The sequence below is a fragment of the Epinephelus fuscoguttatus genome, linkage group LG10 (assembly GCF_011397635.1).
Source record: "Epinephelus fuscoguttatus linkage group LG10, E.fuscoguttatus.final_Chr_v1".
Classification (NCBI taxonomy): domain Eukaryota; kingdom Metazoa; phylum Chordata; class Actinopteri; order Perciformes; family Serranidae; genus Epinephelus; species Epinephelus fuscoguttatus.
This window is the reverse complement of record NC_064761.1, coordinates 18052223-18071317: the sequence shown is the minus strand read 5'-3', so window position 1 is coordinate 18071317 and position 19095 is coordinate 18052223. Positions and strand designations below refer to the sequence as shown.

At 40.7% G+C, this 19095-nt stretch overlaps 1 protein-coding gene across 2 annotated transcripts in view; it reads right to left on the bottom strand.

Annotated features, from left to right (window-relative positions):
- Positions 1–19095, bottom strand: part of ano8b (anoctamin 8b) — a 54126-nt gene that overhangs the window by 4122 nt on the left and 30909 nt on the right. Inside the window, exons 4-19 of one of the 2 annotated variants that reach the window (XM_049588450.1) lie at positions 13620–13758; positions 13385–13481; positions 12986–13102; positions 12147–12274; positions 11891–12052; positions 11650–11802; positions 11357–11483; positions 9828–9883; positions 9631–9705; positions 9321–9455; positions 5496–5743; positions 4916–5075; positions 4001–4396; positions 1496–1687; positions 1059–1190; positions 244–354 (exon numbers count right to left, since the gene is read on the bottom strand). In XM_049588450.1, coding sequence (XP_049444407.1) covers positions 244–354; positions 1059–1190; positions 1496–1687; positions 4001–4396; positions 4916–5075; positions 5496–5743; positions 9321–9455; positions 9631–9705; positions 9828–9883; positions 11357–11483; positions 11650–11802; positions 11891–12052; positions 12147–12274; positions 12986–13102; positions 13385–13481; positions 13620–13758 — 2428 coding nt within the window. The remainder of the gene's footprint in view (positions 1–243; positions 355–1058; positions 1191–1495; positions 1688–4000; positions 4397–4915; positions 5076–5495; positions 5744–9320; positions 9456–9630; positions 9706–9827; positions 9884–11356; positions 11484–11649; positions 11803–11890; positions 12053–12146; positions 12275–12985; positions 13103–13384; positions 13482–13619; positions 13759–19095) is intronic. The other variant, XM_049588451.1, reaches the window with a different exon arrangement.

Sequence of the window (19095 nt, the reverse complement as noted above, 5' to 3'; positions counted from 1 at the left end):
ACCACTAAAATATCACAAGGGGTTTAAAAGAAGCAATTTAGCACCAAAGAGAAAGCTGCAGTGTCGCAGTACAGTTTGTTTGCAGCAGAAAGCTTGGCTACTACCATAGCTTTTTATTATATTACAGTACTCTGCACATAATGAGGTAGTCTTCTGAGGGCTTGCTCAAACTCCCTGAGTACTTACTGAACTTGCAGCCTCTCCATGACAAACAACATTTCCTTATGCTGTCACATAATTTACCTTAAAGGCCTCCCTGCGCTGATAATCCAATTTAGCCATCTCCTCTCGGACCCACGTAGGAATGTCTGGGATGGCTACATGGATGATGTACTTCAGGAGGATGGCAAAGTGCTGCGGACACACAGGCAGGCAGAAAGACGAGGTTAGGGACGATACAAAAAAAAAGAATTCAGTGAAAGTACAATCCCAATCAGCTATAAGGCACAAAGCTTCAGAAGACTCTTTAAGGGTATTTCACTTGAACTAATTCTTGCACAACATCATCTTGGCCGTGAAATCCTCCTCCTGATAGGCCTGACTTCTTTATCAGGCCAAGACAGAGCTGCAGGCTGTTTACCTTTTTCCGAATATAGGCAAGCACAGAGTGCAGAGCTAACAGTACCACTATCTAAATATGTTGAAAGTAAGAGGAGAAACGCGAAGAGAGCTTCAGTTCATGTGTTCGTGCTTTTCATAAAGATTGGCATTGGAGTATAGATAGACACAACGCAATCTCTGTTAGCAGTGCTGTAAACTATTTTGTTATATCTCCTGAGTCTCTCCATGATTACAGTGTGTTCTATAATTATCAGACAGTAACATGTTTCTGTGTAAACATCTGTCGCAGCGTATATTCTGCCACTCTCCCCTCCAAAGTCTCTGCAGGTAGAAAAATAAAGACAGTAGTAAACTTATTTGCAGCCTAAATACCTGGCACATTTTCTGATTACCATACATTTTGTGCTGGGTCACAAAATGCTGGCGCCCTGAGAAAAAGTTTGAAAAAGCACTGCTCTAAGCACTTCAGTAAGACCCACAGGAGCAAGCTGCGGTACCTCGAGGATGACGATGGAGATGATGGCCATCTCGGGGCTGAGCCACGGGAAGAGACGCTGTAGCTGACCACACTGACCAATCAGGTAACAATTCACTATGATGGCAATCAGGCCCATGGCTTCCATCGCAGTCTGTGATGGAGAGAAAAAAGGTTTAACTTTGTTGTTTCTCAACGCTGACTTTGAATCACATTTAGTGCAGTTCAGTTCTGTTCGGTTCTTCCAGCCAATTATTGGTAATAAATCTATTTATGTGATTGTTACACAGTTATAATTGCATGATCATTCAACTTCTAAATGAAGTGTTTGTTACATGTGACAGCATTTCTATAAGTCTTTTAATTGTCCCTGTCTTTGGGTGACAGTGAATTCAATTAACAACCACGACAGAGAAACCTCACAAGCCCGTGTCAACTCTCACAGGTTATATTTCTGACCTGCCACTGGCCAATGCTCTCCACTCGGATTCCAAAGGGCCTCTGCAGACCGGTGCAGAGCTTAAAGGCATCACTGCGGATCTCAATGATGTTGTTGATGAGAGCGCACATGGCAGCCAGAGGGAAGGCCGAGGAGAAGAGCACCACGTAGCCAAACTGGACAAACATCTCTTGGTAGTCCTGGAAGGTGTCCTGAAAGAGGCAGAGTGGAGCATTAAACCACAGCTCTATCAGGCAAGTGCAGCCTAAGTGTTACTATTTGGCAGCTAGGAAGCAAGTCTGCATTTCTGTGGAACAAATCGATGCTCGATGGTACGAAATAACACTAAAGATTCTATTTTCCTGTTCTCTGGCTGGAGTTGCCTTATGTCCTTATAAAAATAAATACTAAGTAAAAAAAATAAAGCAATAAAAAGGTTATTTCTTCACATGTTAAGGATGTGGGAAGGGGCGGCAAAATATGACCCCCAACAGCCAGCTTCCTTCCCTGGGCCTGGTGGCGGCTAAAGGAGGGTAACCACCGCCTCATGTAGCATAAACAAAAATACTAGTAAAATAGGGAAAAATGAAAAAATGCAGATAAAGAGAAAACAAAATATCATAAAATGGATGGATGATGAGATATCATTAGCCACCCCTGCCATAAAAAATGATTTTTTGTTGGCTCCTTTACACAGCAGTCTGCCCTGCTCCTTCACTAATGCACACACCCCTTGCACATGGGTGAATTACTGAACAAACCTACCAAGTGCAGGCCAGTGTGTCAGGGGATACTCCTGGCCTTTACCTGCAAGGTGTCAGTCAAATTAACACAGACTAATGAGGAAGAGACTCAAAATGACCACAAAGAGATGCAAAGGAACAGCAAAGAGACAAAAAATGAGCCAACAAAGACACAAAACAACTCCATAGCCATGCAGAGCAACAAAAAAAAAAAAAACAGGCAAAACTACCACAAACTCAATGTGTCTTGCTCCTATGTGAAGGAGAGGCGATGGGGCCTTTGCTTATCTGTGCTTATGAGACCCATGGTCTCTGCCCTTGCCCCTAGAGATCTAACATTTGCTCTATTTATTTTAGTTTGCTTGGTTGTTTGCAATCCTGTGATGTCACCCAATGTACTAAGTTCTGTCTTGTCTAGTTTCAACTGTCACGTGTCGCTTCACAAAAAAGAAAAAAAAAAGCTTGGTTAAGCTGTCATATAGACAGATAGTTACGACCTTTTGAAACATAACCCAGTGCTATTCACATCACTCTCAGGACATGTTTTGGGTGTAGTGTTACATGATGGCTGAGAGGGATCCTGTTGGATTCATGTTACAGTTCTTGTTTATAACATGTATGAAACCTGAGCTAAGTATGAGGAGAATGACAGTTGGGAACATACTGTATGCTGTATGGCTAAATTGGTTACCTACTATTATACAACGTTTTACTGTTATTTTCTATCTCACTATTCTGTGGAAGAACTCTCTAAGATCTTAGTTTCATGGAAAACCTTAAAGGTCCAGTGTGTAGGATTTAGGGGCATCTATTAGCAGAAATGGTATATAATAATTATTACCATGTTCTTAAGAGTTTATTATCACCTAAAATAAGAACTGTGTTTTCGTTACCTTAGAATAAGCAGTTTTTATCTATGTAGGAAAACAGTCCTCTTCCACACAGTCTGCCTGAGCTGACAAACCACTGGCAATGGCTCGAGATAGAGCCATTTGCATTTTCATGTTTTCGTTTTTTTGTGTCTGCATTGTAGTTCTCCTACACACTTGGCACAAAGGAGAAGTTTCAGTTCTGCAACCTCACTGCTAGATCCGACTAAATCCTGTACACTAGACCTTTAAGAGAATTCTGGGACCCTGGGTCTTATCCTCATGTTTTTGTCTGTTATTTGGGAATGATAAAATTCCACTCATCCATTGTAGAGATTTGGGAGACCAGGATTCCTGCAAAAAATCACATACAGCTTTCCAAATGACAGAAATTTATCTCAGATACATTTTTGAATCTGATCATAATCAAACACAGAAAGTAGCTGCCTGGAAATCCCTTTAGCTGTTGCTGTGAGCTTCACAGAAGAGCGGTTTTACTTCCTGGTCAACTTGTCAGCTGATATATTTATGCACATATGCCAGTTTTTCCTTACAGCAGTTTAAAGTTGTGGCTGAGAATGACATAATACACATCATGCAGTTTAATTTTCCTGCCTCTATACAATAAAAAGATGCTCCAGTTGGCTAACTGCTTCATGTTTTGGTTAAATTTAAGTTTTTGGAAAGCTGTAGGACAACGCCATCCTTGCTGAGTTCATGCATCCCTAATCTCTACAACAGACTTGATGGGTAAATTAAGGGTCATGATAACCATTAGTCATAACATGAGAATTAAAACACCAAGAGTGACAAATTCTAAATGTGCCTTAAATGTTTTAAAGGATGAAACTTGCCATCCTTTAAAACCCTGTGTACGGGTTAGAGAATAAGTTCAGTTTGCAGTCTTTCTTACAGCGTAAGTCTGCATGCAGCTCTCCATCTCAGCCTGAGTGAGCGTGGTGCTCTCCTTCTCCTCAGGGGGATCAATCCATGATTCTCTTTTTGTCCTCGGCTCAGGTCTCTCTGTGCTCCTGCCTCTTCTTCTGTGTCGCACTGATGTGCTGCTCTCAGCCCCAGAAGGCAGCGGGGCAGCGCTGGCAGCGGCACCAGCCGCAGCATTAATTCCCTCAGCTGCACCTGTCGCGCCCCCTCCTGACTCCTTCACATCATGAATGCCATTATCGTCGTCGTCATCACACATCTCAAACACAGAGGCAGGGTCCATTCCTTTTTCAACCATAGTGGGGCTCCCCTCCTCCAGGAAACTGTTGTCCATGGGGGGCCCACTGCAGACTGGCCTTCTGTCCACCTAAACAACACCAATACAGATGAGTGCTACAGCATAAACATATTAAAGAAATACTTCACCCGCAAAATCTGTATTTGTAAATCAATTACATCCATTTTTGAGGGATGCCTCCATGGGGAACAAAGCATCCAAAAACAGAGGAAGTTCTTGGTGAATTTAAGTCATAGGGGTCTATGTTTAACAACAGCAAAACTATATCAAAACATCTGTTTCCAAACTCTCACACAGCTTGTGCAGTGTAATCTAAGTCTTATTTATCCAGTCGTATGCTCAGTACTTCCCTGATACATTCATTTTGTGTTTTAAATGGTAAGGCTTTCGCGAAACCATTTTCTCCAATTCATCAAGAATTTTCTCAGTTTTTGGGTTCTTTGTTCACCGTGGAAGCAAGCGAGAAAAATAAAGTTTTCTTTCCAATTCATCAGGCCTCCAGATGAGTAACTGTTATACAAATGATCATTTTGTGGGTAATGTCTTCATTCAATACATCATAAATGCATGTTCTAGCACAGCTCATACCTTCTCTATAAAGCTGACTTTTCTCAGCTTCAAACCGCAGTCGATCAGACTCTCCTCCTCCGTCTCTCCTTCACTGAACCTCCCGCTGTCAGCCTCGTCCCTCTCACCTCCCTCCTCCTCATCAGGCACCCCGCATCCTCCGTTCAAACATTTCTTTTCCCTGAGAGAAGTTGAAGGGACAGATAGACATCAGACAAAATGAGCCTCTCTGTGAGTGTGTGTGTTCACATCTCACAGTGGTGTTCTGTCTATTTCCTTAATGTCCAACTGGCATGAATCACAACCGCACGCAGCGTGCAGACAGTGTCAAGTGCAGATAAAGTGGCTTTTAATTTGAACCCGAGCGCGTCTGTTTGTTGTGACTAATGCCTTGAGTGTTGGTTTGAATGACAGCTACAAACACTTAAATGTCACTCGTCATCACACTGATATTATGAGAAAGTGTCAGTTTCTCTTATTGCATGTTTCAAATTGCATTATCGAAGGATTGATTTCACCTGTTTAGACATCCCAGTGTTAATATTTACACGTGCATGCTCGCATTTATTAATTGATTGAGAGTTTAAATAATGAGTTTGACCTTCTCTCTGGCTGCCCCAGCCCAGGCCTGGTGCCCCTCAGTCCAGGTCCTGGCATGGCCTGGTCGGTGGGAGACGCCTGAGCTTTTCCAGCCGCCAGCCGGGCATATTTCAGCAGCACTGACAGCAGCAGGTCCCACACAGCTCGCAGTGTGAGCTCGCCCAGCTTGTGGCGCTCATACAGGTAAGGCTGAAGAACCTCCTTCACATTTTGAAGGAACTGGCGTATGATGAGCAGAGTGGCCAGCATCTGACAAGGACAGAGAGAAACATTTGGAAAAAATGTAGCTGCCAAGCTGAGTGAATATACTGTCTAACTTATCAGAGCATTTAAAAGAAGAGATGCAGGAGGTTGGAAATGGCTGGACAGAGAAAAGAGGACTAGCAGGACAGAGAAGAGGAATGAGAACAGGCTGAGAAAGACGTAAGGTACACCCTCATGGAACCAATGCAACAGATCAACCAAAACACTGTATGCAGCCTTTATCAACACGCAAATCAAACAAGGCAGAAAACTGTTGCTGAACTGGATTTGTCAATGCTTATTCAAGTGTTTGAAAGAACCATCAGGGAGCAGTGCAGCCGCAGTTTTCTGAACTATGTGATCCACTCTGGATGTGCACTTTCAGACCACTGACATATTTCAATGACATAGGTTAGTGGATGATGGACACGGACACTCGAGGCCTTTCAGTAATACTCATACCTTGCCAAACAAATCCAAATCACACGCAACAGGAAGTACAAATAACCTTTACTTGAAGGATAATTCAGGTTTGTTACAACTTTTTAGGGCTTTCTTACTATTTGTAATAACTATGTACTCAACAAGTTAATTACAGAAATATGAGATCACAGCGTCATCACAAAAGAGAGGTCTGACACGACAAGTAACGTCTTCACTCAGATTTTAAGCAGACCCCTCAGGATGGCAAAACTTACTTTATTTGGGAAAAAAAAGAGGGTGAAATTACTAAAACCCAAACTAGTTAGTTTTTCCTGTGCAATGAATGATTATTCTCACCTTTATGAGCGGAGTGATTTCAGTTTTCCCTTCAAATAAAGCTGACTGCTCACGTTTCTTGACGCATCAAGCTTAACTGTCATAATGTTACTTTGCTTCCAGATCTCAGCAAGTAAGATATTGTCAAAACTCCTAGAAATATTAGCCAATACTATGAAATTAACCCCAAGTTGTAATAAACCAGAATTATGTTTTAAAGAAACAGTGTGTAAGATTTAGGGGATTTAGTGGCACCCAGTGATGAGAAATGCAGATTGCAACCAGCTGAATCTTCTCCCGGTAGATTTTCTACAGTGTTCATTGATCAGGAGGTTTTTCAGAGGGAGCCGGATTATTCACATTCTCCAAAACAAACGGATCCAGTGATTTCAATGGGTAATAACGCTGGATTAAGCAGTTTCACATTAAAAAAATCCGCTAACTATAGACATCGGGCTGCTAACTAAGGTAGCCAACAAGAAAACACGAACGGCCTCATCTAAAGCTGACGTTTGGTTTGTCTGTTTTGAGCTTCTGTAGAAACATGGTGGTGCAACATGGCATTTTCCGTGGGGAAGGACCTGCTCCCTATGTAGATATAAACGGCTCATTCTGACTCCCTGTCCTAACTGGACGCAAGCATCCAACTATCGCACTGCAGAGTGTTACATCGGAGACTCTCTGTCCACATTAGATTTGTAAAATATAGAACTCCGTCACATCATGTAAAAAACTTACCTAGCAATTGTGGTCTCAGAGTAACCACTGATGAGTGAGTATGTACTTCCTTATTATCTATATTAACAACAATACCATTGCTGGTAACTTTTACATATCATTGTTGTTGCTGCCATACTATAGCATTCCACCATCTCTTCTTTGTACAACAAGCAAGCTCTGCTGAGCATCCTACACAAGACTTACCAGAAGCGTTCAGCTCCTTGGTGATCTCTCTCCAGTCAGATGGCAAATTATTTAGGTTATTGTATGGAAATGAGGAGGCATCATATAGATCAGTGATTCCCAACTGGTCCAGCCACAAGGTCCAGATTTCTCCTTGGTCATTAGTTCAAGGTCCACACAGTTTAATACTTTCAGCATCATAGTCGCTCATACATAGTTTACTGTCTCTGTCAAGTAGCTTTCCATTAGTCACTCACTCTACAGTGGGAAACTGCACTTCAAAATAAAAGCCCTGTGTTTAAAATTCAATGCACTTTAAAATAAAATGTGTTTATTACAAACTTGACATTACGAATGGACCTGCGACCCACCAGTTGGGAACCACTGATATAGATAATCTTTATTTCAACCTTGTGAATCAGCCATTCCTCGTCTACTGTCGCACTTTCAATGCAAGTGACAGGAATAAAATAGAAACGGAGTGTCCAACAAAAATTTTGCTCGAAGCGCCACACCACATCGCTCGCAGGCAGTTAAGAGAGTCAAATAGAAAACAATGCAATCAAACTGATTGCATGGCGTCGCATTTAGTTAGGACACAATATAACGTATTAACTATTCTTATTTTCATGTGATAATACATCAAAGAAAACAAACTTATTATCTGATATTCCATTCCTGACCATATATCCACCTAAATCATTCACACTGGACCTTTAAAACACTCAAAACTGAGCAGTGAGCACGTCTTCAGCCCTTTAATATTATACACCCAGAGGAGACACTTACTAAGAATTGCAACATCACAAAGCTTACTATCTGTTATTGGCTTTAATCTAAAAGCAATTGTTTCCAAGTCAAATAATGCTGATGCACAATATCCTATTGCTGCGAGCTACAGCACGGGGAATGCAAAAACAAAACCACAGCCACCTCCTGACAAGAACATGGACAGAATGTTACTTTCAGTCAATGATGGAGGACCTTGGAAGTGCAGAAAAGGAGATACTGTTCTCCCACTGCTACCTACCGGAACAGTCGGCACAGATACGTCAGAGTCAGACGCTGGCAGAATCAAGCTGACAACACCAGATGGTTTTCATTTCAGACACTTAAAGGTCTACACCAGTGGTTTTTTGCATGTTTCAGCCAGGTTTTTCTTACCTTTCTATTCATTTCATAACAGTATGAAAATTGAGTCAGATAAATCATTCCTGCTTGTGTGTTTTAATGTTATTTTACTTGTGTTGTAATGCAGCTGTGTGTGCACTGATTGTCTTGACAATAGAGTAAATATACTATGAAAAATAACTGCAGTAGCTGGGCTGTGCTGGCTGGTAATCAGACATGAAAAAACAATGAAGTCAGGTGATGTTAACAGAATATGACAAACTCAATGAGGTGGCACTCTGGCTGAGAGTGTAACAGAAACTGACAGACGGAGTGAGAAATTGAGGTACGAGTGGTGAGAGTTGTATCGGAAGAACAATTCACACAAACTGCACGGGAGGAAATGGCCAATAAAGAAATCCACATTGACTCCACATCCCCATGTTGAAGAAAGAAAATGGCAAAAACACACAACTATTGTAACTAGGAATGATGCTCATATATGCAGGAGACGAGGCACTATTTCTGACAGCCAGAAATGAAAACACCAATCATTTAAACATCATCTTCTGACAGCTACATTTTAAATTCTCTACCACATTAAACCGCTCATCTATCTTTTCTGTCTGGTGAAAGCTATGTGTCTCCAAAATATGGAGTTTTTAAGAAGCTAGAAAAACAGGATTATATTTGACATGACATTTAAAAAACACAAGTTTTCACCAGACACATATAATCAACACAAACACACAGGTGGTCAGAAATGGACCTTTGCCCTCTCGCCCAAACAGTGGATGTACAGGGAGCATACTTTGGACCTGAGTAAAGCCCTGAAGAACCAGGGAACAGAGACCACAAGCATCTGGATCTTGAAGAAGAGGGAAGGCAGCAGATTGACCCGGACCTGCCGCTGCAGACTCCTTAACAGAGACAACACCAGCAGCATCTTCCACAGATGGACAAGTGGATGAGATGTGTGGATGGATGGTTATGGAAATCAATGCATGTAAGCAGAGAGAGCAAAGCATTTAAGGATGGGAGAATGACAGATGTTGGAGGCCAAATGAATTACTGGAGCTAATCAGTGACAGAGGAACATTAGAGCTGGGGATGTTTCTTACCTCTTTCAGGCGCTCCATGTCTTTGAGGTAGAATCCAATGTAAAAAAGGCTGAGATAAGAATTTACAAACTGAAACTGTGAGAGAAAGAAATGCCAGGCGTCATTAGGAAGAAAGCTGTGTAAAAAGGAATGATTTAATAAACAAGTTTATAAATGACACAGGCGGTTCAGATATTATGTAATGAAAAGCCACTCACAAGAACCATTTTGATGATGAGATTTTTCTCATAGGCACTCTGGAGTCTATAGTTTTCTGTAGAGAAAAAACGTAAATCATGCTGCACAACTCATAAACAATGTCATATACTGTAAAACTAAGAGTCATTTGAGCTTATAAGGGATTACTTAAGATCCACAAGGAGTATTAAGGAATGTCAGATGAAAGCAATTTTATTCAGATTATCTTCTATAATACTGGTTCTCAATCCGTGGTATGTGTGCCACTGGTGGTCCAGAACGTAGCACATTCATAGATCCATGATTAGTTACAAGCTAAACTGTGATAGCAAGATAGTAAGCCGAGGTAAACTGAAAGGTTTGCAATCATGTCTCCTAACAGGAACAACTGACCCTTCGCTAAGTCCCGCCGCCGGACACAGACTGGCCAATCATAACATAGCATCGTGCTGGCTCAGACCAGGGTCCAACAACAACACAGCTGTGCTCCATTGACTCTAATGCAATTGTTTCAGATTTCCTTCATGTTCAGGCTGGATTTGTGGATTTGGAGCTAAATGTTGTGCCTGGGGCACGTCGTGTGATGCTCGTTACCTGGAGAGGTTGGAAAAAGATATACATGTCTTCCCTGTTCCAAAACCAAAATCAGACCTTGCAAAGTGTAGGGTTAGCTAGCTAGCTACTGAAGATATAGCCTACTGAATGTATACACATGCTGCTTTTGCTTTTTAATGATTATAACAGTGAAAAAAAGGCCGACCCTGCTGTACAGGAACCAGTGAAGGGAAGCAGGGAAACTTTGCTGATATTCATCCAGCTGTGTGTCATCACAGTGTGCGCAGATGAACGTTGTTTGACTTCTTCCAGATATCCCTGTCCCTGTCCAGCGGTGGAGGTCCAGGTGTTGGCAGCAGCACGTGGGTGAAGCCAACCACCGTTCATCTGCACACACTGTGATGCCACACAGCTGGTTCAACATCAGCAAAGTCTCCCTTTATATTCATTGTCTTGTGTGGCGATCAGCAGTGATGTGGTGGTTCACTTTTACACTGTGATCTGTAGCCTATAGTTCGACTTTAGCTTCTAACTATCTTTGTCTTTTTAACCTGTTGTTGCTGCTGAGTCAGTTTGACGTCCTGGATATATCCTTCAAACACAGACTGTAGACCCCTCTGTCTGCTTCTCTCTGGAAACTCTGTTTCATTTTTTTTCCAAAAAATATGATAATATTTCTTCAGGGAGTGCAGTTAGTTACAGCGTGGGCTCCATGCTTACTCCGACAGCTTGTCGGACCATCACAACGGGGCGGGGCTTAGCAAAAGGCCAATTAGGAAGATGAGTGTGAGGAATATTTCGAGCAGCTCTGTTGAAACTGAATAAACCTGCCTCTGGCGTGAACTGTCCGCAGCTGAATAGGGTTGGCCTGTGCTACTGTGTTTTAACATTGGTCATAATGGTGGTTTAAAAAGTTTGAGAACCACTGTTCTATAAAAGGTGCTGTGCTCATAACGTGAATGTAGATCTGGATAAATCTGGAAGCTCGACTCACCCATGTCATTGAGCCAGCAGGCGATTTTCCTGTACACCTCGTCACATGCGGTCACAGTGATAGCTAGCATGATTTTGGGGATGAAGCGAGCTAGCCGAGGCATTTCCTTGATCCCCATCACAAACTCCTGCAAAGACATAATCACAGCTTTTTAACTTGTCACAGCCTTCAAAGAACTTTAACAGGCTTGCTGCATCATTGCATCCACCCCATAAAAAAGTTTTAAAAGAATAAACAAAGGCAGAGGAGGGAGTGAAGAGATTTTTACTACCACAGAAATCATCATTGCTGACCTGCAGCTCAAAGCAGATGAGCATAACCAGGAAGACAAAGCAGAGACAGAGGATACAGATGGGCAGGCTGACCAGCCATCTGAATACACGCCTCCGCCAAGGAGGATAGTAGAACTCCTCACATCCTGTTATGGGACTGCAGCGCTTGACTCCCTGCAGAGAGAGAAAAAGCATGAAACAGCTTGAAAGAGGAGAAGAGAGGAGAAAAGATTGAAGGAGCCAGAGTTTTTGTTTCTCTCACCCGGAACTGAGGCCGTGGTTCCTCCAGGGATTCGGACGGCGTATCCAGTGTTCCCCACTTGAATGCCAGCTCAGCCCCCCTCCTCTTCCACCGCTCCAGAAACAGAGTGGCCCACACCACGTTGAACAGTGCAAACACCACACAGCAGATGTCACGGCTCGTCTGAAATAACACAAATGCGCAGACTTACTATGACAGCCTTTTTGTTTGGTCTGTGATTGAAGTCATTTAAGGCCACGACAGCTTCTCTCCTCACCTGATCTGACTCAGTGAGCATCCACAGCACGAAGCCGATCACAGCAGGATATAACATAGAAGTGGTGTAAAATCCCAGCCAGGCAAAATACATGGCAATCTTCACCCCAAAGTAGTCACAGATATCATCTGTGAAAAAAAAGGGTGAAAGATAGCAAATTAGACAGATAATATCACACATATTATGACTGTTAAAGAACAGAGCAATGAGATATGAGCAAGGTAATTCACACTGCACCCAAGTACGATCTTATGTCTTGCAGTTTTGTTTTTTTCATTAGTTTTTATTTTTCTGTAGTTTTTAATCTTTGTTTTCAATTCAGTTTAGTTTCAGTTCATTTCGAGGATGAGTTTGCTCATTTCAGTCTAGTTTTTATTGTTTAAAAATGTCTTGTTTTAGTTCAGTTTGTATGAGTTTCAGGGTTGATTGTAGTTTTTTAAAATTATTATTATTATATGGGTGGTATTTGTCAGGGCCAATATTTAAGAGGTTCAGAATAGGTATTACAATACAAACACAGCACTTTGTGAAGGCAACTGACTGTAGACATCACATTCACAATAAACATATGCACCAAAGCCTCCTCATGTTTCTTGTATTGATAAATTTGACCAAATTGACAAAGACTGAACTGAGGACATTTCATGTATAAGTTTATTTAATTTTAGTATTGTAAGAACAATATTTTTTCCAGTAAAGTCTAGTTTTTATTTTCATTTTAGTTAAGTAAAATGTATTTTAATACCTAATTTTAGTTTTCATTAACTATAAATACCTTGCTATCTTGTGGTTGTCCTCCTGTGTTATGTATATGTTAGTAAGTATTTTGTTCTACAGACCTAAAGGCTGTTTCTCACAAACAGCCTGGACCCAAGACTTCATCAGCTGGCTGAGGATCCTCTGTTCGTGTAGAGGAAATACTTGCTGGATAACACCTCGCGCACTCAGCTCTGGGACTACAGAGAACAATAAAGCAAAGCATTAAGTACGTTAAAATTACTCTACATTTAATTTGCAAGAGAGAGAGAAACATCAACAGAAGAAGAGTAGCAGTATAAAGATAAAACTATCAGCTACAGTACACAATGAAATCCATCACATCTAGGCCGCTAATAATTTCAAACCCAAACCAACTGAGGGATTATTTCCAAAGCCTGCCAAATAACTGCCTCCCGTTTAATGAAGACAAATATCACATAGCATCTCGCAACACTGTGCTGATCAAGGATGCAGCTTACTGATTGGCTGGCCCTCCAGGAAGTTGATATTATGAAGCACCTCCCCATGTTTGGCACGTAGATTGTCCAGCCAGTATTTGATGATGCTCTGCCTCTCCTGCAGCGCACAAGAGGAGGAGAGTGAAGCAGTGATGCCATGACAGCAAATTTACATGCATATGGTTGTGTGTGTGTGTGTGCGTGCGTGCGTGCGTGCGTGCGTGCGTGCGTGCGTGCGTGTGTGAGAGACACTGACCTGTGAAGTAAAAAAACACAGTTCGCTCTCGATGTTCTCGTAGATGTAATCCTCTTCACAGGAGAAGTTTCGTGTTCCTCCGCCAAACTCAGGCTTCACTGCTTTCCTCAGTCCCATCTCCTCAGCACCTCGCAACAAACTGCAGGACAACAAAGAGACACTGATAGAGTTACAGAGTATTATATGTCTTCTGCCAGTATGACTGATGAACGTTGATGCAAAATGTTTAATTCTTAATAACCTGTTCTTTGACTCTGAGGGCTGTGTACCTAAAACCTGGCATTTCCTGTTTAACGTTTAATTCATCAACAACAATTTTAACAATCAATTAAGTAATTTATTAAGCAAAAATGTAAATATTTCTGGTTTTTTTATCATTCAAATTTTTTATCTTTGGTCTTTTGACTGTTGGTTAGACAATATATAAGTAATGTAGAGATTTCACTTTTGTGATGGGCATCTTTCTATTAATGAATTTGTAAACTAAAATTCACACTTCGTGGTTGCGTGCCTCTGCCAACCAGTCGAGTTACACTTAAAGTTCACATCCATGTCTGTGAAAACATGGATGCTTCACACATGTTTCCTCCCCGGCAGCACAGAAGATCAATACAATCAGCACAGCTTCAAGGTGGACACCCAAGATTAGTATCACCAATTCAGTATCTGACCAAATGTCTCCCCTTCTGTTCCTGATTTATGACATTGAATAATAGCAAGAAAAGTGTTTTTGTTGTGTTTCATAGAGAAAGTAACTCACAAAGGTGGTTTGTAGAATATCAGAGACTGTAACTATACTGTCACTGTTTTGTATAAAAATGTGTACAGTATATGAGACATTACAACTTATTAGTTATTATCTTCTATTATTAGTTAGCCCACATCACTTTAACTTTTTAGCTATCAATTTCTTTCCCTTTTCTCTAGTGTTATTATACTGTGAATGTATTGGTTGTTTATATCTTTAACATTTTTCTTTATTTATTTTCCCTTTATTTCTGACTGAATTTTTTCTTTGTAATGAATTGCAAACTAAAAAGCAAATAAGCTGTTTATATGAAAATGGGCTTGAAAAAATAAAGTATTAAAAAAAAGAAAAGTATTTTTGCAGAACATTATGATGTCACAGTGAAGTTGACCTTCGACCTTTTGAAAATGTCTTAATTTCTTCATTTTATATTATTAGACAATAAAATATGTCAAAATTAGTGTATGAATTATTTAGGTATGGCCAAAATCATATTTTGTGAGGTCACAGTGACCTTGACCTTTGTTTTTCAACCATCAAAGTCTAATCAGTTCATTGTTGAGTTCAAGTAAACATTTGTGCCATATTTGAAAAAATTCCCTCTAGGTGTATTTGAGATATCGGGTTCACAAGAATGAGACAGACAAGGTGACAGTGACCTACAATCACTTCATCGTTGAGCTTAAATGGACATTTGTGCTAAATTTGAAATAAAGGAAAAAAATCCCCCAAGGCTTTCTTGAGATATCATGTTCATAAAAATGGCATGGAGGGATGGTTGGACAGATGGACAACCTGGGGCATTAAAAGAAAAATTACCAACAGATTAAACAGTGATGAAAACAGTTACAGTAGCTGTAATAGCTGAACAAATTTCTTTATAACTCCTTTTTAGCTGTATAAAAAAACATTTGACTGGAAATGACCACAGTGCATTTGGCCAGTTTTTTAATGGGATTACAAAACCAACTGCAAACAATAACATTAGCGGAGATGGATTGTCCTTCATAGTGTTAAAGTCATCTCAACTCCCCTTTAATGCTTTAACCTCATCACTCTCTCTCATCATCTCATTTCCCATCAGCCCTTCCTCCACAACTCCTCTCTTCCTCCCTCCTCCTCCATTCTCCAGCCACTCTGTCTACTCTCCCCTCCTCTTTCCAGCCACCTTACTCTCTTTATCCTTTTATCCCAGAGTCCTCTCCTTTGTCTCCGCCTCCTCCTCCTTTATCCCATCATCCCCTTCTCCTCTTTCTTCTGTCCTTCCCGGCGGCTTTGTGCTGAAATGGCAGTAATAATGCAGCACCACGCCCTCTGTTCCCCAGAGGCAGACAGCTCACCTCCCTCTCTCACATGTACATGTATATATAGTATACACACACACACACGGACAGGAGCAATGCCTAGGTGGGCCTGTATCATCCATCCATCATGCAGCTCCGGGCATTTGGACGAGCAGTACAGTGAAGTACGTTGAGCACCATGATGGATTACAGTGTGAGATGTGAGCTTCTGTATCACCGCTGAATACTGCTTAGTGTGCAGCAGCATCACAGTAAAGGTCCTTGTCTGAGAAAAAAAAACACAGGCTGTATCTGTTTAAACAACACAGGCTGTATCTGTTTAAACCAACTGTTTAGTAATCTAAGCCAATAACTGCAAGGCCTTTCAGAGGTGCGCAGCTCCTGCTGCTGCCAGGAATCTTGATGAGAAGCCCCCTTTCTTAATTAATCAAAAACATTATCACCTTTTACACTCTCTCCCCAAATACAAGGAGCTTTAATTTGGAGACACAGTCAAAGGGAATGCATGGGCAAAGCTAACCTTGTAAAAGAACAGAATACTGCTGAGGGAGAGCACTGCACGTATGGTTTATGCTAATATAGCAAATATCTATCAGACGTAATGTAGAGGCTCAGCAGAACAGGACGGCATGCTTTAAACTGCCCAGTCAGAGCTGAGAAATGAGTAATGGATGGTATGTCAGCTATGAAAAGAGGAGGAGGAGGAGGAGGAGGAGGAGGGCATTTACTGTACGTCTCACTGAGTGTGTTCATTGCTACGCTTACTTTCTGTTAGGGCTATGTGTTAGCAGGAATCTGGCGATACGATACATATTAGAATTCAGGGGTTATGATTTAATTTAAAGTGATACAAGCAAGGTGACTTTTTAAATCTATATTTCAGAAAAACTGTTATACAGTATATAAAGAACACACCAGACACAACAGTGGGATCTGTATTTGTATTTATCGCAAGCCATGTAAGGAATTAGCATTAAGGAATCAATAGGAATAAAATAAAATAAAATGAGATAAAATAAAATTAAAATAAAAATAGAATAAAAAATAAAAATAAAATAAATGAAACAAAACAAAATAAAACAAAATGGCCACTGGGCCAAATCTGGCCCACGTCAGAGTGCCAGGTGGCCCCCCCGTCCATTTTGTAATTCACTGTGAAAATAAATAGATTCACACTGGGATTTTTTGTTGTATTTTTAATGTAAATAAGGTGCCAGAGTGCATAAAAAAGCATCTAAATAGAGCTTGTTTGCTGCGACTGGCCCCCCCGGCCCCCTGTTATTTTACAAAAGTGGCCCTGTGGCAAAGCAAGTTTAGTATCCCTGCTTTAGGTAAATAAATGAAAATGAACTGTAAACAATCAAAAATCGATAACAAGGTCCTTGAGAATCAATACAGTATTGTAAAACTTAATATCACCATACTCAAGTGTATCGATATTTTCTTACAACCTTACTCTCTGCTATAGATATTTACAAAGCAATAAATAGACTTACTAATAATAAAACACGTAACAGCACTGAATGTGTGACCCCAGCTGTGTAGACTGATCTCATAGAACCAGATTTTATACACTGGTAACTCCTCTCTTCCAACTCAAACACATAGCAGGAAGAGCAATGCCATTTACTGTAAGTTGATAGGGTAATATAAAGCAAGCCTACAGTTGACAGGAAACACACCTAAAGTACTCAGTCGGTATTCTCACACAGGAGAGGTTAAAATGAAAATTCTCACCGCTTTAGTATGTTAAGGGAATGACTATCCAAGGTGAGTTTGAGAGGATGGAATACTTTCTGGGTTATTTCTTCTATCATGTGAAATGTAGGTCAACAGCAGGTGTGTATGTGTGTGTGTGTAGAGAGAGAGAGAGAGAGAGAGAGAGAGAGAGACAGAGAGGAAAGTGTGCTTCATGTCACACAGCAATCATTTTACTTCAGCATTTCATCTAAAACCCACTGGCACACTTTCAGAGAGCGCTCTCTCCATCCTCCTACCACATTAACCTCCCTGTTGTTTCTTCTTTGTCTTTCTGCTTCACTCTCTTCTCCCTTTCTCTCTTGTTCTCTCTTTGCATCTGTCTCTATAAAGCTCTCTGTCTTCCTTCCTTACAGCCATCTGTCTATTCCTATTCCATTCACTAGTAAAAGGTTTGGTTGAGACTCTAAGAGTTTTTTTTTTCTTTTCTTTTCGAGAGGCTCGTTGTTAAATGCACAGTCAGCAGACGGGACTCTACATTTGTCAAGAGGTGAAATGCAGTATGGAACAGCGAGTGCCACCCTGATCCCCTGGATTGTATTTCTCAGTATTTATACACCAAAGTCAATGCAGAGATTAAAATGACCCTGGGTTTATCCCCAACTGCCCTGGAGATGTTTTCACAACAAGAGACTGTGTCCGTGCAGTGTAATCAGAGTAATAAAATCTATACTGTTTAGCCTGACTATAACCTTCTGCAAAACTTTAAATAACCTGCAGCCAGAGGCAGAGCAGAGGTGCTGATACAGTAAACCAGGTATCACCACAGCCTCACTAATGATTCGCTGTGTATGAGCTAAACTGCTGTGCCTACTATAGCTGCAGCTAAATATAATACCACAACAAATGAAGGTACAATTTTACACCAGCATAGAACAGCAGGGATATTTTTGTCTTTAACATCTAAACTCCAGTGGCATTTGAAAATATCTAAACTTCAAACTACCAGAGGAAGCAGGGATATATCCATTCTGCAGTTTCTCTATCTCTATCTGCTATAGCCTCTTGTCTTTACTCTTTCCAGGGTGACTAATTCACACAACTACAGAACTACAAAACAGCAGTAACAGCACTACTCTACCTGTAATAGGTCATGACAGCATGGATGAAATCACACAGTGGGTTTGTTTTCAGATTTGTTGTTCAGCAAGGTTGGAAAATAGAAAGTGTCATTATAAATCTGGAAATATTCTATTTGAAGTAATAATTCAACATTTTGGGAAATACATTTATTTACTTTTTTTGCCAAGAGTTAGATGAGAGGATTGATGCACCACTCTCATATCTGTACACTAACTATGAAAGTTCAACCTGGAGACAGTTAGTTTAGCTTGGCATAAAGGATAGAATAAAGTAGAAGCTAAAGTTTATGTACAGATTAAACAAAGACTAGCTGTTTCCCTCTGTTTCTAGTCTTTATGCTAAGCTAAGCTAACCATCTACTGACTGCAGCTTCATATTTATCACAAAGGCATGAAAGTGGATTTTCTCATCAAACTCTAAATCCTATATGAACTCAAGCTATCGTTCCTAATTAGTAGTAATATTTTGGAGAATATATTGGCAGAAATGAAATATAATATAATAAGCATGTTTTCTTTGGTGTATAATCACCGGAATATAGGAGTTTGCATTTGTTGCCTCAGAATGAGCCATTTATACCAAT